Raw genomic sequence first — 25,526 nt, 5'->3', positions numbered from 1 at the left:
TCTCATCATTTATCAGGATCCAACTCACACCCCTAGGGTCACTGATGATTTTGGCAATGGATTCACTGTTTTCCTTTCTACCCCCAAGCTTGATATCATTTTCAGAGCTTCGAGTGTCATATGGACAAGCCATCCAACACCTTGGACTCTTCATTTCTTGACCACCTCATTTCCAATGACTTTCTCTCTCATTTTGCTTCAGTATGCCCCTGTCTTATAAGCTGAGCTCTTTTGACTTGGATTTGTGTCACTGGAACTGAAAGAGGTCTGATTAACTCCATATCCAGTCACATTGGCCTAACACTCAAGACACTGCATATCCTAGCCTTTGTCTAATTCTCCAGTATCATCTTCCTGACTTATACCATGTTCCAGAAATACCAACACTTTCTCTTTTTGTACCTTTGCCCATACCATTACTCTCTAGTTCCTACTCTTTTTTTTTTTTTTTTTTTTTTGACAGGCAGAGTGGACAGTGAGAGAGAGAGACAGAGAGAAAGGTCTTCCTTTGCCGTTGGTTCACCCTCCAATGGCCGCCGCGGCCGGCGCGCTGCGGCCGGCGCACCGCGCTGATCCGATGGCAGGAGCCAGGAGCCAGGTGCTTTTCCTGGTCTCCCATGGGGTGCAGGGCCCAAGCACCTGGGCCATCCTCCACTGCACTCCCTGGCCACAGCAGAGGGCTGGCCTGGAAGAGGGGCAACCGGGACAGAATCCGGCGCCCCGACCGGGACTAGAACCCGGTGTGCCGGCGCCGCTAGGCGGAGGATTAGCCTAGTGAGCCGCGGCGCCGGCCCTCCTACTCTTAATCATCTTCATTACACATATGTGGAGTCATTGATTTTTTTTTTTTTTTTTTGACAGGCAGAGTTAGATTGAGAGAGAGAGACAGAGAGAAAGGTCTTCCTTCCGTTGGCTCACACTCCAAATGGCCGCCACAGCTGGTATACTGCAGCCAGCGGGCTGCGCTGATCCAAAGCCAGGAGCCAGGTGCTTCCTCCTGGTCTCCCATGTGGGTGCAGGGCCCAAGAACCTGGGCCATCCTCCACTGCCTTCCTGGGCCACAGCAGAGAGCTGTCCTGGAAGAGGAGCAACCGGGACAGAATCGGTCGCCCCGACTGGGACTAGAACCCAGGGTGCCAGCACCGTAGGCAGAGGATTAGCCAAGTGAGCTGCGGCGCCAGCTGAGTCATTGATTTTTTTAAAAAGATTTATTTATTTATTTGAAAGGCAGAGTTAGAGAGAGACAGATATGTTCCATTTGCTGGTTCGTGTCCCAAATGGCTGCAACAGCTATGGCTGGGCCAGACCAAAGCCAAGAGCTTAGACAGAATTCTATCCAGGTCTCTCACATGGATGGCAGGGGCCCAAACACTCGGGTCCTCTTCCACTGCTTTCCCAGGCACATTAGCAGAGAGCTGTATTGGAAGTGGAGTAACCAGGACATGAACTGGTGGTCATATGGGATGCCAGTGCCCCAGGCAGCAGATTAACCTGCTACACCACAACATGGGACCTTGGGGTCACTGACTCTAAGCAGCCTTCCCTTTCCCACCATTCAGTGCATACAATGTACCTCTCCCCAATAGTCTCATGGCATGTTATATGATTTGGTCAGATTTGAATCATGAAAATTGGAACTATTAAATATTTTTATTTTTTCATTTTATTTTATTTATTTATTTTTTTGCCAGGCAGAGTTAGACAGTGAGAGAGAGAGACAGAGTGTTATATACAGTGAGAGAGAGACAGAGAGAAAGATCTTCCTTCTGTTGGTTCACTCCCCTAATGGCCGCTACGGCCGGCGCTGTGCCGATCCGAAGCCAGGAGCCATGGGCCATCCTCCACTGCCCTCCAGGGCCACAGCAGAGAGCTGGACTGGAAGAGGAGCAATTGGGACAGAACCGGCACCCCAACCGCAGGTAGAGGATTAGCCAAGTGAGCCGCGGCGCTGGCCTACTATTAAGCATTTAATCTAGAGGGAATTTGTATATAAATAATGGGAGAACTGAAGCCCAACAGAATAGTGAAGAAACTCAGAGATTATCAACAGCAACAACAACACAACAACAACAAAAGTTACGAGAGGAGCTGGAACCATAGGTGCAGAATCAGAGAACAGGAGCAGTCCCAGCTGGAGGAGCCAGCTCTGGTGGAGGCGGAGATCCACATTTCTCCCTTTTCCCCACATTCAGCCACCTATCAGTACCTCCCCTTGGCTAAACCCAACCAGAAGCCACTGTCACAGGAGCTCAGGAAACACACCATGCAAAGGTCAACTCCCCAGAGAGGGTTGCAAGAGACAGAGCAGGAGCAAGATGAAGAATGACAGTGACAGGCACAGCTATTTACTGGAAGAATGTTCAAATGATACCATTATCGTTTTGTTATCCTGATCAATGAGTGTCTTTTTTATGTTATTTATTAATTTCTTTGAGAGAGAGACAGAGATCTCTTTCATCTGCTGGTTCACTCCCCAAATGCCCACAGCAGTCAGGAGCCCATAAAACAATTTGGATCTCAGGATCTGACACATACAAGGCAGGGACTCAAGTACCTGAGACATTACCTGCTGCCTGCCAGAGTATGCAGTAGCAGGAATTGGAAGCACAGCCAGGGATCAAACCCAGGCACTCCACCATGGGCTGCATGTGTCCCAAGTGGTGGCTTAACCACTGCACAGATGCCTACACATCCGTGAGTATCTTGAGGGCAAGGTACACATTCCTCTCTTTGTCCCCAGGGTCCACCATGTGTCAGTGACTATAACAAACAGTCACTGACCTTTCTGCAAGAGATTTTACATCTCTCCCTAAGGCCAACCGGCTTGCAGGGCCTCCTTGTGGGAGGAATAAATCTCCCCACCCCATCAACATCAGATTTGATTATGTGACTTGCTTTGTCAATGGAAACAGGTGGACATAATATGACCCAAGTGCCAACAGAAACTGTAATAGGCGTGGTGTGGTTTAGCCATCCCAAAGTCTGAAGACACAAGGAACAGAGTTACATCTGATTAGCAGCTGGCATAGAATACGAGTGAAAAATAAGCCTTTATTATCGAAGCCCCTGACTCAAGTTGTGTGTCACCAAAACATAATCTAAAGAAATCTTACTAACTCTGTGTTGAGGATAGAAATTTGAAAAAACAAATTGTGGCAGGCTTTTGGGAAAACACCAGTGGATGATATAATGGGACCATTAGAATTTTGATTCCCAAGTCTGAGTTTGAGTTTTGGGCCTGGCAGCTACTATTTATATTTCTTAGAAAAATTAATAATCTTTAAATGAAAAAAAAAAAGACAGAGAAGTATTACCCAGATCATTATATTTTACGAAATCTTGGATGGTCTGACCTCACCTTCATCATCAGTAAAATCACTGATTTACTGTAGTGACAATAATGTACAATAATAAAAATAATGTACTACATGGATAACAATGCTATCTTTTTTAAAAAAATGAATTATTTCAGCCGGCACCACAGCTCACTAGGCTAATCCTCCGCCTTGCGGCGCCACACCGGGTTCTAGTCCTGGTCGGGGCACCAGATTCTGTCCCGGTTGCCCCTCTTCCAGGCCAGCTCTCTGCTGTGGCCAGGGAAGTGCAGTGGAGGATGGCCCAGGTTCTTGGGCCCTGCACCCCATGGGAGACCAGGATAAGTACCTGGCTCCTGCCATCGGATCAGCGCAGTGCGCTGGCCACAGCGCACCAGCCACGGCGGCCATTGGAGGGTGAACCAACGGCAAAGGAAGACCTTTCTCTCTGTCTCTCTCTCTCACTGTCCACTCTACCTGTCAAAAAAAAAATTATTTTTTATTTATTTGAAAGTCAGAGCTACAGAAAGAAAGGGAGGGAGGGAGAAACAGAGGTTTTCCATTCACTATTTCAGTCCCCAAATGGCCACAACAGCCAGGGCTGAGCCAGACTGAAGCCAGGAGCCTGGAGCTTCTTCCAGTTCTCCCAAAAGAGGCCCAAGGACTTCATTCATCCTCTGCTGCTGTTCTCAGGTACATTAGCAGGGAGCTAGATCAGAAGTGGAACAGGGGCCAGCATTGTGGCATAGCTGGTAAAACCACTGCCTGTGATGCCAGCATCCCGTGTAGGTACGGTTCAAGTCCCAGCTGCTCTACTTCTGATCCAGCTCTCTGCTATGGTCTGGGAAAGCAGTGGAAGATGGCCCAAGTCCTTGGGCCCTGTACTTGTGTGGGAGACCTGAAAAAAGCTCCTGGCTCCTGGCTTTGGATTGGCTCAGCTCCAGCCATTGCAGCCATCTGGGGAGTGAACCAGCAGATGGAAGACCTCTTTCTCTTTCCCTCTCCCTCTGCCTCTCTGTAACTCTGCCTTTCAAATAAATAAATAAATAAATAATAGGAGTGGAGCAGCCAGGTCTGGAACCAGTGCCCATATGGGATGCCAGCATTGTAGGCAGAGGCTTAATCAACTACACCACAATGCCAGCCCCAATAATGCTACCTTTTTTTTTTTTTTTTTTTTTTTTTTGACAGGCAGAGTGGACAGTGAGAGAGAGAGACAGAGAGAAAGGTCTTCCTTTGCCGTTGGTTCACCCTCCAATGGCCGGCGCGCTGCGGCCGGCGCACCGCGCTGATCCGATGGCAGGAGCCAGGAGCCAGGTGCTTTTCCTGGTCTCCCATGGGGTGCAGGGCCCAAGCACCTGGGCCATCCTCCACTGCACTCCCTGGCCACAGCAGAGGGCTGGCCTGGAAGAGGGGCAACCGGGACAGAATCCGGCGCCCCGACCGGGACTAGAACCCGGTGTGCCGGCGCCGCTAGGCGGAGGATTAGCCTAGTGAGCCGCGGCGCCGGCCAATAATGCTACCTTATACACCCACCAGGAGTGACTGAAGATCACAAGAGAATGATTTTGAAAACACACTGTGGGTTATAAGTCACTGTTAGTCATTATCAGTACTGTCTAGCTTTTGTTTCTCTGCAAACAAGTTCAATGATGTAAGTCTCTATAGTCCATCTCAATACAAAACAAAATTTATTGAGCACATAAAATAAAGCAGTATATAAGGTTCTGAATGATAAGTGGGGAATTGTGTGAACTGAAATCATGGAATCAAAGTGGTGTAGATCAAACAGAACTTCCCACTCAACACATTAAACAACCCATTTTACAGATGGGCAAACTGAGAGCCACAGACAGGAAACAGGTACTCAAGGTCACATCGTAAAGTAGTGGTGGAAGCTTTTCTCACTATAGCATGCTGCAGTGAGTGTATATGTATGTGTTTCAAAGCCACATTTTAAATTTTGTTTCCTTCTCCTGTAGTTGGAGGCATATTTCCCTTTCATTAATCTGCCTGGGCTCTGGCCAAAGTTACCTCCTAGCAGATCCAGGAAAAGGATAAGGAGTCTCTTTCTGAGGGACCCTTGGATGTACAGACCCTAAAATGCCATATTTCCTAGAACAGATATATCTGAAACTGCTCTGCACTCCCTAAGATCCACCTGCCTCAGCATCTCTCTGACTTCACCTAAGTCCCAGGGACTTGGAGAACAGAGAAAGCCTGCTGTTACTCCCAGCCTTAATAGATGCTAATCACTGGCCATAACGATAAATGTGCAGAGAAAAGCTAAAGAGAGGCCGGCGCCGCGGCTCATTAGGCTAATCCTCCGCCTAGCGGCGCCGGCACACCGGGTTCTAGTCCCGGTCGGGGCGCCAGATTCTGTCCCAGTTGCCCCTCTTCCAGGCCAGCTCTCTGCTGTGGCCAGGGAGTGCAGTGGAGGATGGCCCAAGTACTTGGGTCCTGCACCCCATGGGAGACCAGGAAAAGCACCTGGCTCCTGGCTCCTGCCATCGGATCAGCGCGGTGCACCGACCGCAGCGCGCTGGCCGCGGCGGCCATTGGAGGGTGAACCAATGGCAAAAAGGAAGACCTTTCTCTCTGTCTCTCGCTCTCACTGTCCACTCTGCCTGTCAAAAAAAAAAAAAAAAAAAAAAAAAAAAAAAAAAAAAAAGCTAAAGAGAAGGGAGTCCTGGGGAGGAATCTCATAGAGCAAAGAATGACTTAATACCCGGGGCTGCGAGGGATACGCACTGGGGCGGGGGTGGGGAAGGCTGAGCATCCCCTCTCATTGTTCCTAGATCTGACCATCTCCTTATAAAATTCTTAACACAGTCTACAAGATCCTGTGTGATCTAACATCTGTCCACCCTCACCGCACACCATTCTCCCCTGGGGTATTTTGTCCCTGTTACATGGCCTTTCAATTCCGTGAATGTTTCAGGCCCTCACTCACATTTGGACTGTTCTTGATGTAACATATCCCCCTCCCCCAACCTCCACTTATTTCCTGGTTAACTTTTTCTCATCCTTTACCTCTCAGCTTTTTAAAAAATTATTTATTTTTATTTGTTTGAAAAGTAGAGAGAGAAACAGAGATCTTTGATACCTTGGTTTTCTCTCCAAATGACCACAACAGCTGGGGCAAGGCCAAGTCAAAGCCAGGAGCTGGGCCGGCGCCGCGGTTCACTAGGCTAATCCTCCGCCTTGCGGCGCCGGCACACCGGGTTCTAGTCCCGGTCGGGGCGCCGGATTCTGTCCCAGTTGCCCCTCTTCCAGGCCAGCTCTCTGCTGTGGCCAGGGAGTGCAGTGGAGGATGGCCCAAGTGCTTGGGCCCTGCACCCCATGGGAGACCAGGATAAGTACCTGGCTCCTGCCTTCGGATCAGCGGTGTGCCGGCCGCCGCGCGCCAGCCGCGGCGGCCATTGGAGGGTGAACCAACGGCAAAGGAAGACCTTTCTCTCTGTCTCTCTCTCTCACTGTCCACTCCTGCCTGTCAAAAAAAAAAAAAAAAAAAAAAAAAAGCCAGGAGCCCAGAATTCAGTCTGGGTCTTCCACAAGGGTGTGAAGGATCAAAGTACCTGCTGCTTCCCAGGGTATGCATAGCAGGAAACTGGATCAGAAGCAAACCCAGGGACTCCAATAGGGGATGTGGGCATACCAAGAGGACTCTTAACAGCTGCACCAAACACAGTGCCCTCAGTTCTCAGCTTAAATATTATTTTCTCAAGACATTAGATCTCCTAAGATTAAGTTTTATTCTTCACTTTCTTCATAGCATGTGTGGTAGACTAATGTACTTTTTCTCTGCCTATCATTCCTTCCTTCAGGGAGCCACAATTTTACATGGTCATGGTAGAGCTGTAAGTTACAATAGTTGCCTCTTCCAGCTGCTGGGATGGGCATGTGACTCATAGGAGACCCATCATTGTCTTCCCTGAGATTGTTGTACACTGGCCAAGAGAGGGGCTTCTTTTTACAGGAGTTGGGTAAATATGAATTTGGAGCTGCTATTATATGTTTTATCCCAGTGCAGAGTCTGGCTCCATCAGGAGCTGAGGAGATAAGTCAAGCTGAGAAATGGAGAGTGCAATTGAGTCTTGGGTTCATTGACAGGAGGTAATAAATATATTTAAATTAAAGCTGGTTTAACAGCAGTCCTAACTTAAGCAGAACTTACCACAATTTTAACAGTTGTATTAATGTATCATTCACATGCCATACTATTCATCCACACAACTTTTAATTATGTATTTATTTGTATAATTATTGGTTTAATACTTTCCCATTATTTCCATGACAATACAGAATACAGTTAGTTTGTTCATCATTAATTATACCCTAAGTGACAGCATATAACCTGGCTCAGAGTATGTGCTCAACAAATATTTTTCAATGAATAAGTGAAACATCTGAATGAATATCACTCCATGCTGGGTTCTTTGGGTAATGAAACAATTCAGACATAATTCCTGCTCTCAAGGGCTAGAAAAGGAAATAAACCCATAAACAGTCGAGTTCTGGTAGGCACAGAGGAAAGCTCAGGAAGCTGTATAAGACAGATGGGTTACCTTGACCTGACTACATCTGACCAAGTCATTAAAGCCTTCTTCAAAGGCCTTCCTAAAGGCTACACAAAGAATTAATCTCACTTCTGTTTCTCTGTCTCTCCCTCTCTCTGCCTGTAACTTTACCTCTCAACTAAATAAATAAAGTCTTTAAGAAAAAAAATCTCACTTCTATCTGTGTTCCTATATAAATTTAATAGATCTATGCTGACTATATCACTTCTTAACTGTATAGCTTTGGGCAAGTTACTTAATCTCTCTGAACCTCTGTTTTCAGTGTATCGGAAATAGTTTATAGTACCAACCTAGAAGACTTACACAGAGAAAAAGATATAATTCATGCTAAACATTTCATACAGTGCCTGGCTCAATATATATCAGCTCTAAGAAGGTTAAGTGCTCAGGAGCTTAGGCTGTGGAGCCAGACCACTGCTAGGTGGCAGCTATGTGTCCTTGAGCAAGTCACCCAACTTTTCTGATCTGTAGAAACACATACCTCACAACAGAGAAAAGTTACATATCTTGGAGAGTTTTGTGGGGATTAAACTAATTGAGTTATACTTTAAAACACTTAGACAAGTATCTAGTACATGAAGCACCTAGCAAATGTTTAACCAACTCACCTTTTAAAAATCTGTCGGGGCCAGTGTTGTGGTATAGCAGGTACAGCCCCCACCTGTGACACTGGCATCCCATATGGGTGCCGGTTCATGCCTGAGCTGTTCCACTTCTGATCCAGCGCCCAGCTAATGGCCTGAGAAAAGCAGCGGAAGATGGCCCAAGTATTTGTGTCCCTACCATCCATGTAGGAGACCTGGAAGAAGTCCCTGGTTCCTGGTTTTGGCCTGGCCTGACTCTGGCCATTGCAGCCAGCTGGGGAATAAACCAGCAGATGGAAGGTCTCTCTCTCTCTGTCTCTCTGTCTCTCTGTCTGTCTCTCTCTCTGTTAACTCTCACTTTCCAGTAAATAAATAAATTTTTTTTTTTTAATGAGGTCCTTAAAAAATTTTAATCACAGGATTCGGCATGCTGGTTGTATTTTTTTCCTAATAAAAAACTAACTCATCTTTTAAAAACTTATTCTTGTTTAATTGTAAGGGTTCAACATGCTGGTTATATGCTTTTCATTGTTTTTAAAGATTTATTTATTTTATTTGAAAGTCAGAGTTTCACAGAGAGAGGAAAGGCAGAGAGAGATGTCTTCCATCTGTTGGTTCACTCCCCAGTTGGCTGCAATGGCCAGAGCTGTGCCGATCCAAAGCCGGAGCCAGGAGCTTCTTCCAGGTCTCCCACATGGGTGCAGGGGCCCAAGGATTTAGGCCATCTTCTATTGCTTTCCCAGCTATAGCAGAGAGCTGGATCAGAAGTGGAGCAGCTGGGACTTGAATTGGTGCCAATATGGGATGCCAGTATTGCAGGTGGCGACTTTACCTGCTATGCCACAGTGCCGGCCCCTATATGCTTTTCTAATACGTATCAAAATAATACATAAAACCCTCTTGCACAATTCAGGTGCCATGAGTCCCTCTCTTTGGGCAACACTGTTCCAGGCTCACACCACCCACTGATTAGTGCTGCTCATTGTCTTTGCCCATGTTATGCCCCCCCCACCCCCCACCCCGGAACGTTCTTGTCTCTCTTCCTCACTTGGCTGGTTCTACTTGTCTTCAAGACTCCAATTGGGCATCATGTTTCTGACCCCAACTGTCAGGTGCTCCTGTAATCCCAGCACATCCCTCTGTTACAGTCACGATCATTTGGGCTATAGCTGTTTCCACCTGTTCTCACTGGCTCAAGCTGCTTCAGACCAGGGAATGCACCCTATTTCACAGCACAGCACCTAGCGCATACAGGAATTCTTTACTGCAGTAGCCTAAAACCTGACATAGTAAAACTTAATCAAACATATTTTGCAATGCTAGACCATATGCTAGGCACTGTGGGTACAAAGTTAAACAATACTCATTTCCTGTCCTCAAAGAGCTTTCAGGAAACAGACAAGTGAATGAGTGTAAATAAGGGTGATGTGTACTCTGTTGCATGCACAAATTACATTAAATGGGAGCATAATGCAACGAGCTCAAGGGGACCAGGAAGGACTTCATAGAAGATGTGGAGCTTGCTTGCTTTGAAAGCCGAGTTGGGGCTCACGAACTGAAAGAGGTAAAAGATAGTAGAATAGAACATTCCAAACAGATGGGATATAGTAAATGGAGGGAGAGTGCCAGGAGTCTCCTTAAAGACTGTGGGTTGAAGGCAGAAAGAGATGGCCTGAACCTATCAAAATGTGGGCTTCTCCATGTGTTTATGTTCTGTGAATCAAGTAGAGACACTTTCAGGACCCTGAGAACCTTTGTGATAAGGAGAAACGGCGAGACCAAGGTGACCCAACCTTCCTATTTATTAAGTACTTAGCAGTTTAATTTCTAGTCCAGGTTACTTTGGGGACTAGGAGTAAAGAGAAGGAAGTGTAGGACACACACAATCATAATACATGCAATACACAATTCACACTTGTAGGTTTACAGCTTACTCATCTACATGCCCAAATATCTGCACTTCAGGAACTGTCAGGGTATAACTTTAAACTCTACTTCTCAGTGCCTATAGCACCCAGAGTGTAAGAAATAATTAGGGAGATTGGCTAAAAGTTAGCAATCCATCTATTCTTCTAGAGGAAATTTTCAAACTTTCTGTGGGCATGACACTCTTTCTCTAAGGCAATCTTACACTGTTTATGTGTGCATACATAATATACTATATATATATATATATATATATATATATATATAAAAGCTGCTGTTTTAAGCAAACGTGAGTATGGGCTCTGTTATGGGGCCATTGAGTTATGGGCACCTAGACCTCAGTGGAGCACAGAGGTCAAAATGCTTTAACTGTGGGATAAGTCAGAGCATCACTGAACTGCACACTTGAACCACATAGCTTTGTCCCTCCATGAAATTACTTTTGTTGAGAACTGTGCTTTAATGATAAGTATCAGTGTTAAGAGAAACTGTAAGAAACAGGCCATGATGCCCAGTATTGCTGTTGTTGGAAGGATACAGTCTGCTCTACTGCTGGCAATGAAGAACAATACCTCACTGGAATAATGGGTTTGTTTTCACATTAAGGACACTCTGAACCCATGTAACTGATTATGTTTCCCTCTTTGGAATGGTGGGTAGGAAGCTCAAAGGCAAAATTTTGGCCCAGTTCTTGCAAGTGCCTAAGAATTTATGACATACACATGTATTTTTTTTTTTTTTTTTGACAGGCAGAGTGGACAGTGAGAGAGAGAGAGAGACAGAGAGAAAGGTCTTCCTTTGCCGTTGGTTCACCCTCCAATGGCCGCCGCGGCTGGCGCGCTGCGGCCGGTGCACCGCGCTGATCCGATGGCAGGAGCCAGGAGCCAGGTGCTTTTCCTGGTCTCCCATGGGGTGCAGGGCCCAAGCACTTGGGCCATCCTCCACTGCACTCCCGGGCCACAGCAGAGAGCTGGCCTGGAAGAGGGGCAACTGGGACAGAATCCGGCGCCCCGACCGGGACTAGAACCCGGTGTGCCGGCGCCGCTAGGCGGAGGATTAGCCTAGTGAGCCGCGGCGCCGGCCATACACATGTATTTTACCCTGGTTTCCTCTTATTTTCCTTTCTCTTGCTTTATGTTAGCTCCAATTTTCTTATTTATTTCATATTGCTGTACTATGATGATTTTTATAAGACATTTCAAATCCTTTGTGGAAGAATTTGGTTTAAAAAAGACTTCATAGGGACCAGAGCTGTGGCATAGTAAGCTAAGCATCTGCCCGCAGCGCCAGCATCCCAAATGGGCACCTGTTCGAGTCCTGGCTGTTCCACTTCCAATCCAGCTCCCTGATCCATCTCTCTGCTATGGCCTGGGAAAGCAGTAGAAGATGGCCCCAGTGCTTGGGTCCCTGCACGTGGGAGACCTGGAAGAAGCTCCTCATTCCTGGCTTTGTATCAGCCCAGCCATTGTGACTATTTGGGTAGTGAACCAGTGGATGGAAGACCTCTCTATCTGGCTCTCCCTCTCTCTCTGTAACTCTGCTTCTCAAGTAAATAAATAGATCTTTAAAAATAAAAATAAATTTAAAAAGAGCTCATAAATTTAATACGGGGGGTGGGGCAGTGCTGTGGCGTAGCGGGATGAAGCCACAGTCTGAAGTGTTGGCATCCCATATGGGCAACAGTTCAATACCCAGCTGCTTCACTTCCAATCCAGCTTCCTGCTAATGCACCTGGGAGAGGAGTGGAAGATGGCCCAAGTCCTTGGACCCTGCACCCACATGGGAGACCAAGATGAATCATCTGACTCTTGTTGTAGCCATTTGGGGAGTAAACCAGCAGATGGAAGATCTCTCTCTCTCTCTCTCTCTGCCTCTGTCTTTCAAATAAATAAGTAAATCTTTAAAATAATTTTAAATGTACTTATATGTTTAATATTACAAAATATTTACATATTATAAACAATAATTATTCAAAATTCAGACGCACAAAGCCCATTTGTATATCACACAAATATAAAACAATAAGCATGGAGCTCATAGATACATAATTCACAATCATAACACATCCTAATGTCCCCTCAGTCCCACTCCCAAGTACACATGCACAAGTACGCATCCATGTCATGCACATACCAAGCTGTTCTGCAAGGAGCTGGCCCTTCTCAGTAGGAACAACCCTCTCTTCCTCCATGTCACACTTGTTCCCCACAAGAATAACCTGGGCATTGTCCCAGGAGTAGGTCTTTATCTGAGTAGCCCTAAAAGGAGACAGAACTGTCAGAAACAGCACAAAACTCATAGGTACATCACACAAATATAAAAGGAGATGCTAATGGCTGATGGATTGGGGAGGAGGCTTGATCCAGTTGTGGTATCCAAGGTTGGGGCCTTTGGGAAGTGATTGGGTTAGGCTGCTAGGGTAGGGCCGCATGATCGAACCATGATGGTGTTGTAAGCACAGAACACACAGAAGGTAGAGGAAGAGTGTAGGCTCCCTGTGTCTCTGTGTTTTCTGGTTCACATGTGATCTTCCCTCCACCATCCTCCAGCCTCAGCCCAAACCAATGGGCTGTCCAGTCATGGACTGTGACCCTCCAAACCGTAAGCTGAAATAAATCTTCCTAAGAAGCGCCTCTCAACTCTTAAGCATTTTAGCTATAGTGACAAGAAGCTGGCAGATACATCACACTGATATGGACTGAATGTGTCCAGCCTCTCAGAGTCACATGCTGAAGCCTTATCCTCAGTGGACTGGTATTTCCTTTAGGAAGTAATGGTCATGACGGACAGGCCTATTAAGTGGAATTAGTGTCCTTGTAAGAGAAACAGGGGCCGGCACTGTGGTGTAGCAAGTAAAGCCGCTGCCTGCAATGCTGGCATCCCATATGGGCACCAGTTCGAGTCCTGGCTGCTCCACTTCTGATCCAGCTCTCTGCTATGGCCTGGGAAAGCAGTGGAAGATGGCCCAAGTGCTTGGGCCCCTGTGCCCGAGGAGGAGACCTGGAGGAAGCTCCTGGCTTTGGATTAGCCAAGCTTTGGTTGTTGTGTCCATTTGGGAAGTGAACCAGCAGATGCAAGACTTCTCTCTCTGCCTCTGCCTCTCTGTAACTTTGCCTTTCAAATAAATAAATAAGTCTTTTTAAAAAGTCTATAATTATAAATAAATCAATAATGGAGGGGGAAAGATAGGACCCTGACATTGTAGAGACAATTTTTGTGGGGATGAGCCTAACTCTGTCTCCAGCCACCCAATTAGATACAAATGGTTACTTTCCCTTTTGATCCTCTGTACCTTCACCATGGCACCTATGGCACCAGGATGACTTTATCTCTCCCTGAGGATAGGGACAGGCCTATGCATCTTTTTTTTTTTTAAACAATTTTATTTACTTATTTGAGATGCAGAGTTACAGACAGTAAGAGGGAGAGACAGAGAGAAAGGTCTTCCTTCCACTGGTTCATTCCCCAAATGGCTGCAATGGCTGGAGCTGCGCCGATCCGAAGCCAGGAGCCAGGAGCTTCTTCTGGGTCTCCCACATGGGTGCAGGGGCCCTCAGGCTTGGGCCATCTTCTACTGCTTTCCCAGGCCATAGCAGAGAGCAGGATGGGAAGAGGAGCAGCCGGGACTAGAACCAGCACCCATATGGGATGCCGGCACCGCAGGCGGAGGATTAACCTACTGCTTCTTGGCGCCAGCCCTGGCCTATGCATCTTTGGATGCCAATACCCAGGACAGACAGAACAGAGTTTTCAATGAATGTTTAATGAATAAATGAGGCAGTGAGTGGTTAATCCTGAAACAGATCCTGACACTGGTACTCAATCTAACTAACCTGGGCCTATCTGCTAAAGTTGATTCCACAGTCAACCTTCTTGTCTACACTGAGAAGCCATTTCCTCAAAGCATGCAGTTCACTCAACTATCATTTGTTGTGGGTCCACAAAAAGCCAGGTTACATTCTGGGCACCGTGGTTTGAATGGCAGGTGGGGACTAGGGAACTGGGCTGGGACCAAGATGCCCAGAAACGAAATTCAAAGGCCAGGGTTTGCAGGAGACAGACACTTAGTCGTCCAATTTAAGGCAGGTAACTGGAGACAACTGTCCTTTTTTCCCCATGTTCGTCTTCCTTTCATCTTCCTCCCTTCTCCCACTGCATCCTCTTCAGTTCCCAGATAAGCAACAAGCTCAGGTTATTCTTGGAGGAATCGTCACCAGGTGTTAAAGTCACTATGTTCCTGAGGCAGAATGAACAGAGACTGATGGAGAAAGGGAAGAACGTCAAGGACATGGGGGGATGAGCAGTGTGGAGACGCTAATCACTCTGTAGGAGGTAGAGGGGAGAGAGGAAGAGGGGGAAAAATCATGACTGGAGACAGAAATCGAAGGGGAAGAGAAAAAAGAAGAGAAGGAGGGGGAAGGGTGGTCCCAGGAAGAAGGAGTTGTGAACGAGGGATGGGGAGACAGGAGAAGAAGAGGATAACTGAGAGACAGAAAAGGAGAACACAGGCCCCATGAATGGCAGACACACCGGTGACATCCTGGACAGCTGCTAAGGACAGGAGAGTGCAGCAGGCAGGCCGTGAGGCCACTGTTAGCTCAAGGCTTCAAGTCACCAAGATTTTCACAGTCACAGAAACTGCTCCTTGGGAGGAGTGAGGGCCTCAAAGAGTAACTGCTGTGGTTTGTCCCTCAAGGGTTCATGTGTTAGAAGCTGGGTTCCCAGCATGGTGATGTAAAGAAGTGGGGCCTTTAAGAGGTGGGGTAGTGGAAGGTCTTAGGTCACTGGGGAGTGCTTTCTGAAGTGACTGACTTAGGTATTGTGGAACCTTGGTTAGTTGTTGTGAGAAGAAGAAAAATTATATATGTGTGTGTGTGTGTGTGTGTGTGTATCTTGCTGTTATGAAACAGCAGGGCTGGCTCCTGTCTAGTTTCTCTCTGGCTTCCCATGATTTCTCCCTCCTGCACACACTCCCACCACGATGCCATCCACTACCATGAGACACAGTCAGGGGAACCTATACCCCTCTTTTCCTTTTAAAGGATCGAGCCTCAGGTATTTCATTATACTAATAGAAAACAATTAATATGGTAGCTGTGGGCAAAAGAAAGCAAGAGATAAGCCTGGTGCTGACCAGCACTAGAGTTGTGGGTCTGACTTGCCCAGCCTCTCTGATTCTGCAGAACAGCCATGGCACAGATACTCCACCTGCCCCAGTCTTCATGAGGATGGGAGCCATATCTGATTTGTCTGGGTTTTCATGCACACACCAGAGACCGGCACATGTTACTTTGCTGAATGAATGAATGAGTGAATCTCATACCAATCTTGGACAGCATTGAAAGACTCCTCATTGGTGATATCGTACATCAGAATGAAGCCCATGGCCCCACGGTAGTAGGCCGTCGTGATGGTCCGGTACCGCTCCTGCCCAGCAGTGTCCTGGGGTGGGAAAAGGAAAGAAGAGTCAGCCTCCTAGAAAGTCTGCTTTGGTTCCTAAAGAGTCCCCAAGACAGTTAACAAATGCTCCAGGTATATTTAAGGAACATTTATTTTGTGTCTTCTGTGTGTTTGGTTACTAGAATAAAATGATTCTCAAAACTTCATTGAAATTAATATGAAAATTCCAATATAAAAATCAGTAAGAAACATGAACAAGTCAAAGAAGAAGTGTATATGGATAATTACTATATTTAAAAAGTTTTAACTTTGTATTTAATAATAATTCCCATTACAGATGAAGATGCAGTGAAACGTACAACCTTACAACTTGTTTGTGGGTGTGGAATTCATTTCAACCTTCTGGAAATCAATTTGGAAATATTAAGAGCATTAAAATGTCATACCCTTGGACCCAGAAATATTCCTGCTAAAATTTTTTCCCACAGATATAGAAAATCGAATGTTTATGTACAGGGGCCAGCACTGTGGAGCAGCCCCATCCTGCAGCACCGGCACCCAATATGGGCACCGGTTTGTGTCCCAGCTGCTCCACTTCCAATCCAGCTCTCTGCTATGGCCTGGGGAAGCAGAAGATGGCCCAAGCCCTTGGGTCCCTGCATGGGAGACCCAGAAGAAGCTCCTGGCTCTTGGCTTTGGATCAGCTCTGCTCTGGCCACTGCAGTCATTTGGGGAGTGAACCAGCGGATGGAAGACCTCTCTCTCTCTCTCTCTGTCTCTCTGGCTCTACCTCTCTCTGTATCTCTTTCAAATAAATAAAATAAATCTTTAAAAAATGTTTATGTATGGGCCGGCGCCGCAGCTCACTAGGCTAATCCTCCGCCTAGCGGCGCCGGCACACCAGGTTCTAGTCCCGGTTGGGGTGCCGGATTCTGTCCCGGTTGCCCCTCTTCCAGGCCAGCTCTCTGCTGTGGCCAGGGAGTACAGTGGAGGATGGCCCAGGTGCTTGGGCCCTGCACCCCATGGGAGACCAGGAAAAGCACCTGGCTCCTGGCTCCTGCCATCGGATCAGCGCGGTGCGCCGGCCTCAGCGCACCGGCCGCGGCGGCCATTGGAGGGTGAACCAACGGCAAAGGAAGACCTTTCTCACTGTCTCTCTCTCTCACTGTCCACTCTGCCTGTCAAAAAAAAAAAAAGTTTATGTATGAAAATGCTATAGCTTTATTTAGATAGTGAATAAGTATTAAAAGCTTATAAATTCAATAAGAGGAGAAAGATTAAAATGTAAAAGTTGTATATAAGCTTATGTATGTAAGATTATGTAATGACATAGGACAATGTTTATATATATGATACAATGTATATGTGCAGAGAAAAAAATTGGAAACAAATACATTCATAGAAATTACCTGTGAATGAGATTCAAGAATTACTAGAATTTCTATTTTCTTAATGTATTTTTATTTTCTCTACAATGATCAGGTATTACTCTTTTTTAAGATTTATTTTATTTATTTAATAGAGTTACAGAGAGAAAGAGAAAGAGAAATGGGGTGTGGGGGGGAGATACTTTCCATCTGCTAATTCATTCTCCAAATGGCCTTAACAACTGGGGCTGGGCCAGACAAAAGCCAGAAACCAGGAGCCAGGAGCTTCTTCTGGACCTCCCATGTGGGTGCAGGGGCTCAAGCACTTGGGCAGTCTTTCCTTGCTTTCCCAAGTGCATTAGCAGGGAGCTGGATCAGAAGTGGAGCAGCCAGGACTCAAACATCCCATAGGGGATGCTGGAGCAGCAGAGGGGAGCTTAACTTTCTATGTACAGCACCAGCCCCTGGTATTACTCTTATATAAGGAGAAATAAACATTTTTTAAAAAGAGACAATAAAAAAAAAGATTTATTTATTTATTTATTTGAAAGGCAGAGTTGCAGAGATGCAGAGGCAGTGGCAGAGATAGAGAGGTCTTCCATCTACGGGTTCACTCCCCAAATATCTGCAATGGCTGAAGCTGGGCAATCTGAAGCCAGGAGCCAGGAGCCTCCTCCAAGTCTCCCAGGTGGTGCAGAGGCCCAAGGACTTGAGCCATCTTCCACTGCTTTCCCAGACCATAGCAGAGAGCTGGATTGGAAGTGGAGCAGCCAGGACTCAAACCGGCACCCAAAAGGGATGCCAGCACTGCAGGTGGTGACTTTACCTGCTACACCACAGCACCAGCCCCATGGGACAATTCTTGATCTTAAACATTTCATAGTTTGGTTGGAAAGACAAACATGTACAGAGGCAAACAAAGAAAAAAACGGCAGCGAAGTGTTATCGCAGCACATGGGATGCTTCATAGGTGTTCTCAATGTCCTCATGTGGGGACCAGCCAGTCTTCCCTGCACCATTTCAGAATATGTAATGCTTGAGTATGTGTAAAAAAGTTCTTGATATTATTTCATTTAAATTGTATAAAACCCCTGTAATTCAGATGTCATTAATATTTAAATTTTACAGTTGAAAGTATAAAAAGTGCAGAGAGGATATGTGACTTTCACAAGATCACAAAGCTGCTAACAAAAGCAAGAACTTAAATCCAAGGCTTTTAATTCCAAGTTCAATGCACATAATCACTATGCCTCAATCAATGACTGCTTTATCCACAAGCATTTAGTAAACAGCATCTATAATAATAAAAATAAACAATGAGAACAACAGTAGTTGCAGAGTGCCTATTTGTAAAAACTTTGCACCTGTTAACCAGAAATTAGAGGAAGCTCCTGTGGAGAGTATGCTGTTACTCTTACTTTACAGGCAAGGAAACTGAAGGCCAGAGACATTGTTCAGTTAGTGTCAGAGCTGGGATTCAAATCAAATTTTTCTGATTTTTTTTAAAAGATTTATTTTAAAGGCAGTTACAGAGAGAAAGGGAGACACACACACACAGAGAAAGAGAGAGAGAGAGAGAGAGAGAGAGAGAGAGAGAGAGAGAGAGAGAATCTTCCAACTGCTGGTTCACTCCCCAAATAGTCTCAATGGCAGGAGCTAGGCCAACCCAAATACAGGAGCCAGGAGCTTCTACTGGGTCTCCCACATAGGTGCAGGGGCCCAAGGACTTGAATCATTTTCTACTGCTTTCCCAGACACATTAGCAGAGATCTGGATCAGAAGTAGAGGAGCTGGGACTTGGATTGGCACCCATATGAGATGCTGACATCCCAGGTGACAGCTTAACCTGCTACGCCACAACAATGGCCCCTGTCTGACTCTTATATACAATATAATACACTGCTTCAGCCACAAACCATGCTTCGTGTGGTATAAAGATGGGACATGCACCATGTCTGATCTCAGACAGCCACAGCAGAGTTGTAGAAATGTCTAAGCCATACCAGCAAACAGGTAAGCGCACTATGAGGCAGTATGTCATCAGTATCAGATAAGCAGTGTAGAAAACATGTGTCACACAAGTTCATGGTAGTTTGGGAGAGTTAATGGAAGATGTCAAAGCACAGAGAGTGAGTGAATCAGTTAGGAAACTCTGGGTTCTTCAGTAACAAGCAATCCCAAAATCTCAGCAGCTTAAACAAGGTTTTATTTATCATTATTGCTCCATATCTATCAAGGATTGTCTTGGTGCTCTGCTTTTTGTCTTCATTATTCCAGAATAAATACAAAGCATGGGGTCGGTGCTATGGCATAGCGGGTGAAGCTGCTGCCTGTGCAGTGCCAGCATCCCATATGGATGCCAGTTTGAGTCCCGGCTGCTCCATTTCCAATCTAGCTCTCTGTGGCCTGGGAAAGCAGCAAAAGATGGCCCAAGTCCTTGGGCCCCTACACCCACATGGGAGACCCAGAAGAAGCTCCTGGCTCCTGGCTTTGGATTGGCTCAACTCCGGCCATTGCAGCCATTTGGGGAGAAAACTAGCATGTGGAAGACCTCTCTCTCTCTCTCTCTCTCTCTCTCTCTCTCGGCCTCTGCCTCTCTGTAACTCTTTCAAATAAATAAATAAATCTTAAAAAAAAAAAAAAGACTGACAAAGCAATTACTAGTGGAAAGGTATGAGCCATACACTGGCTTTTAAAACTTCCATGTTTCTAGTTTCATTGGTCAAAGCCAGTCCAATGCCCACAGCCAGCTTCCACGGGGGTATAATTTCAAGGAAAGTATAATCCTATACATGCCCATGAGGAGAATCAGAAATATGCAGGAGACACCACAGTGATTCCCACAAGAATCATTTCCAATTTGTTGGGCATCAACTGGGTAACAGGGCCCTTCTGTTAAAGAGCTGGTGCACAAGGCCAGGTTCCAGGCAAAGACCAGAGACTAGACACTCTGGCAGAATAACAAGGCAGAACGTAGCAGGAGTGAGAAGGGCAGAGACCTAAAGGCACCACGCCCAGGAACATCGCCTGAAGATGTGCTTGTTTGATAATACAAGGAAGACAACAAGGACTTTTCTAGAGAAGTTTTCTAAGCAGAGAAGTGAAGAAAAGGTATTTTGGCAGAAAGAAGACTTTTTACTAATGAGTATTCCAGAGAACTTATGAAATAACAGGAAATGGATGGGCGATGAAGCTAGAAAGAGCCTCAAATGCTGCGGTGTGGGGTATGGGCTTTATCTTTGGGGATCAGAGACTTTGAGTCAGGGAACTAACATCATTAGATGTGAATTTTAGAGCAATCACTCCAGAAGTAGTGTGGAGAGTAAACTTGGAAGGAGAAGAGATGGAAGGCAGGAAGGGAGGCCAGCAAATCTTTGCCCAAGTGAGATCCAATAAGGATTTGAGCTAGAGTGGTAGCAACATGGGTGCAGTAGGAACAGATTCAAGATGTGAAATTATAGAATGAGGTGACAGATCAATTCAATGTGAAGAGATGAAAAATCAACAATAATAATTACGTTTCTGTTAGGGCTCAGCTTCTCCGTATCTGCAGCAATGCAATTCTGGCCTGGATTTGTATAACCTTACTCAGCAAAACGGAACCTGCATTTAATCTGTCCACCCTCCTTGAAGAACATGCACATCACCTTCCCCCACTCATTGAGCAAGGTCTTTGAGCATCTTACTCTTCACTTTCATCAGTTTATCAGAATATTCCTTCTGACCACATCTAGCACTTTTAAGAGTTCTAGCAAGAACATTTTATCCAGCTCATGAATGGGTGAGTCAAAGAATGAATGAGTTGATGGATGAGTGAGTGAATTAACGAGTAAGCACTTGGCTCTAGGCACTATTAAGAAAAATATTTGCAGGGCCAGTGCTGTGGCATGGTGGGCTGGGCTTCTGCCTCTGGCACCCACATCCCATATGGGCACCACTCCTCTTCTGATCCAGCTCTCTGCCATGGCCTGGGAAAGCAGTGGAAGATGGCCCAAGTGCTTGGGCCTCTTCACCCATGTGGGAGACCTGGAGAAAGCACCAGGCTCCTGACTTCAGATCAGCTCAGCTATGGCCATTATGGCCATTTGGGGAATGAGCCAGTGGATGGAAGACCTTTCTCTCTGTCCCTTCCTCTCTCCATCTGTAACTCTACCTCTCAAATAAATAAATCTTTAAAAAAAATTTTGCTGTCTGCCATAGCTACACAAAAGCTGTGTGTGTGTGTGTGCGCGCGCGTGCCTAAGAAACAGCGCTGCAGAATTTGATCTGCTCTTTCTATGCTCACACCTCTACTTTCTGAGTTCTTCAGAGTAAACTTCACAGGAGAGACCTCCTAGACTCAGTTCCTAAATTCTGTCTAGTAAGATGTAGAATCAGACCACTCTTCTTGACATAGAAGCTCAGGCAGGATTCTGAGTTCTTGCACCATTGTCAGGTCTTCGCCCTTCTCACTCCCGCTACATTCTGCCAGATTGTCCAGTCTCCGGTCTCTGCCTGGAACCTGGCTCTGTGAGCCAGCTCTCTGATAGAAGGGCCCTGTTACCCAGTCGATGCCCAACAAATTGGAAATCCTAGGATATAGTAGTAAATGAGCTTGGACCTGGAGTCATTTTCATCTCTGTATTCCTAGTGCCTTGGATGGGGCTGTGCACACAATAGAGATTCAATCACTGTTCAATAAAACACCATATAGTATTTTTTAAAAAAAAGATTTATTTATTTATTTGAAAGTCAGCGTTACACACACACACAGAGAGCGAGAGAGCGAGACAGCGAGCAGTCTTCCATCTGCTTGTTCATTCCCCAGTTGGCCGCAATGGCCGGAATTATGCCGATCCGAAGCCAGGAGCCTCTTTCAGGTCTTCCCATGTGGGTACAGGGGCCCAAAGACTTGGGTCATCTTGTACTGCTTTCCCAGGCCATAGCAGAGAGCTGGATCAGAAGTGGAGCATCCAGGTCTCGAACCAGTGCCCATAGGGGATGTTGGCACTGCAGACAGCAGCTTTACCTGCTACGCCACAGCGCCAGCCCTGCCATATAGTCTGAAGAACATGGTCTTTGTAGCCATACTCCTGATGGTGAATCCCTATCCCTGTTCAGCCACTTATTATGTGACTTTGGTAGGCAGCCTCTACAGTGGTTCCTGATGACCACTGTCTGTCTCCTTGTGTTCATGCTTTTGAGTGTTTTCTTCCTTCAGCAATTAACCCATCTGGGTCTTAGTTCCTTCATCTATAAAATGAGAACAACGAAAATACCCACCTCATAGGGAGTTTTGTGAGGAGTAAGAAAGCTATGTAAAATGGTAACAGTTCCTGGTGCATAGTAAAGCATCACTTATTGTCTTTTACCTCCAGAGTCAGCCCTAGGAGCAGGCCAGCTTCCCAGGCTCTGCCCAGATAGAGTGACTGGGTCTTATGATGCTGTGTGTCACTTCCCTTTACAGTCAAACCTGCCCAGAGCCGCCTCCAGGAAGAGTCTCAATATGAGGCTTCCCTAAAAGAGTGAGTGCAGTATAGCCTCAGAGAGAGGCAATGGATGAGCGAAGACTTGAGGAGACCGTGGTCTGACTCCTAGATCTGCCATTCATCAGCTGTGTGATTTGGGGGAGGTTGATTATTTCATCTCTCTGATTTTTGCTCATAAAAATTCCTACTTTATAGGGTTTTGTATCATTTCTCAGCCTTTGGCTAAGATCAAATGAAATTTTTAAAAAGTCTTACTCATAATAGGTGCTGAATTATTATCATTGACTTTTTAAAAAAGGATTTATTTATTTGAAAGAGTTACCCAGAGAGAGGTAGGGAGAGAGAGAGAGACAGAGAGAGATATCTTCCATCCATTGGTTTACTCCCTAAATGGCTACAATGGCCAGGGCTGGGCCAGGCTGAAGCCAGGAGTCAGGAGCTTATTCCAAATTTCCCATGTGAGTGCAGGGTCCCAAGCCCTTGAGCCATCTTCTGCCGCTTTCCCAGGAACATCAGCAGGAGCTGGATCAGAAATGGAGCAGCTGGGTCTTTTTTATTATTATTATTTATTTATCTGAAAGTCAGAGTTACATACACACACTGAGAGAGAGAGAGAGAGAGAGAGAGAGGAGAGAGAGATACGTCTTCCACCCATTGGTTCACTTCCCAGTTGGCTGCAAGGGCCGGAACTGAGTTGATCCAAAGTCAGGAGCTTCCTCAGGGTCTCCCACATGGGTGCAAGGGCCCAAGGACTTGGGCCATCTTCTACTGCTTTCCCAAGCCATAGCAGAGTTAGATCAGAAGTGCAGCAGCTGGAACTTGAACTGGCGCCCATATGGGATGCCAGCACTGCAGGCAGTGGCTTTACCTGCTATGCCACAGCGCTGGATCCAGCAGCTGGGTCTTAAACCAGCATCCATATGGACTTCACCTGCTATGCCACAATGCTGGCCCCTATTATTTAACTTTTACAATTATTCTTTAAACATAATTCAGCTTTATAACTGTAAAGTGGTGATAATAATCCAAATCTTGAAATGGTTGTGTGAGGATTCTAGATAATGTTAAGGACAGAGCCTGGCAGGGCCCTGGGTAGGTACTCAACAGGACTTATAGGAGCTGCTGCTATTACTGTTAATATTGTTGTCACTGTAATTTCACCTGAAGAAAAGCAAGGCTGGGAAGAACAATCCAGCTTTCACCATCCTGTGTTCAAAGAAAAATAGCCCAGAGAATCACTCCTGAACCTCCCTCTATCTTATTTTTAAAAATCACATTGACGAGCATTGATTCCCCTCCCACTGATGAGAGACAGAAATAGAACCAAAGAGGAGACAGGAAGGAGCAAAAAGAAAGAGGAATGACTCACTGGCTACTTGAGGAAGGAGACCAAGTCATCAAAAGCAATCAATTCACTTGTACGCAACAGACATTCATTGAGCTCTTCGTATGGACAAGAGCGTTACGCCAGAGACTGGACACCAGAGTAAGCAAGCCACTGCTTTGGCCTTTGCAGACCTGGGGAAGCGGGATGGGAGCTAATGTCAACTGAAACCTGCTTTGTTAAGTGCTGCATCTGCAGGACCTCCTTTGTTTTTTGTAGTAACAAGATAAAATCACAAATTGAGCACTGCTGTATGCCATTTTATTTAATTTTCAAAACAGTGTTCACAGATGAGAAAAAAAAAATCACACAACTTGCCTAAGATCTTACAGCCAGTTCCCAACAGACTGATTCAAACCTGGGTCTGTCTGATTCCAAGGCCTGTGCTCTTTCCAGGACACCCTTCACTCTAACTCATTGCTTTTCATGTTTATATCAGCCCGCAGCAGGACAAGTTAGCATCTCTATTTTATGTTCAAATTGACTGTCACAGAAGTAAATTGCTACAGTTGTAAGTCATTTGGAGACAGTGTTAGAATTTAAATTCCATCATTTGACTAAAGCTTATGCATTTTCTTAAAGATTATTTATTTATTTGTATGGCAGAGTTAGAAAGAGAGAGAGACAGAGACAGAGAGATATCTTCCATTTGCTGGTTCCCTCTAGAACTCCATCTGAGTCTCCCACACAAGTGGCAGGGACCCAAGCACGTGGACCATCTTCTGCTGTTTTCCCAGGCACATTAGCAGGAAGCTGGGTCAGAAATGGAGCAGCCAGGACTCAAACCAGTACCCATTCGGGATGCTTGTGTTGCAGTCAGTGGCTTAAGCTGCTGGGCCACACAGCCTCAGCCTGTGCACTCTCAACACAGCCTGTAGCCCAGGCAGACTACGTGTCCTCGATCCTCCTCAGCCCACCAGGACAAGACCCAGTTCATTCTTCAGCCTTGTAGATGTTCTCCAGCATGGCTAAGGCTTCCAGGCATCAAAAATCTCTTTTCCACCAGAGCGTAAGGCTGGAAATCACCAGCAAAGCTTAAATGAAATGTTGTGTCAGGCACACTGGTGTTCAACTCATGTTCCATCCAACACTTAACACTTCAGTTCATGGTGGTTTTTTTCTGGTCTCCAACATGCTACACTCATTTCTTCTCCTTATTTCTGTTCACACTACTCTCTCTACCACATATGATCTCTCCCAGCTTTTCTGCTTGTCTTAAATTGAATTCTAAAATTGCAAGGAAATGTAGAAGCTATTTAATCAACCCTCTCAAAATAGGATTTCTTTCCATAGCAGACATGTGTTGTTTTTCCAATATTGGATACTCACCACTTCTCAAGGCAGCCACTCCACCAATGGACAGTTCTGACTGTTAGAACTTTTCTTCCTGTGCCTGAGCTGAAATCTACATGTGGTAATTTCTATCCATTGATTTAATTCTTTTCTCTGGATTCACAATTCTTCATTCATGTGGTAGCCCTCCAAATATTTAAATCCTTAATT

At 45.8% G+C, this 25,526-nt stretch overlaps 1 protein-coding gene across 8 annotated transcripts in view; it reads right to left on the bottom strand.

Moving 5' to 3' along the window:
• The window catches only part of RAB3B (RAB3B, member RAS oncogene family), a 77,982-nt gene that overhangs the window by 14,541 nt on the left and 37,915 nt on the right, over window positions 1-25,526 (bottom strand). For 6 of the 8 annotated variants that reach the window (XM_002715098.6, XM_051857805.3, XM_089300669.1 and 3 more), the window contains exons 3-4: window positions 15,728-15,846; window positions 12,538-12,662 (exon numbers count right to left, since the gene is read on the bottom strand). In XM_002715098.6, the coding sequence (XP_002715144.1) occupies window positions 12,538-12,662; window positions 15,728-15,846 (244 nt within the window). The remainder of the gene's footprint in view (window positions 1-12,537; window positions 12,663-15,727; window positions 15,847-25,526) is intronic. The other 2 variants (XM_089300671.1, XM_089300670.1) reach the window with 1 other exon arrangement.

This window comes from Oryctolagus cuniculus, chromosome 7 (genome assembly GCF_051225735.1).
Source record: "Oryctolagus cuniculus isolate XC-2025 breed Fujian yellow rabbit chromosome 7, ASM5122573v1, whole genome shotgun sequence".
Taxonomy (NCBI): Eukaryota; Metazoa; Chordata; class Mammalia; order Lagomorpha; family Leporidae; genus Oryctolagus; species Oryctolagus cuniculus.
This window is presented reverse-complemented; position numbering and strand designations above follow the sequence as displayed.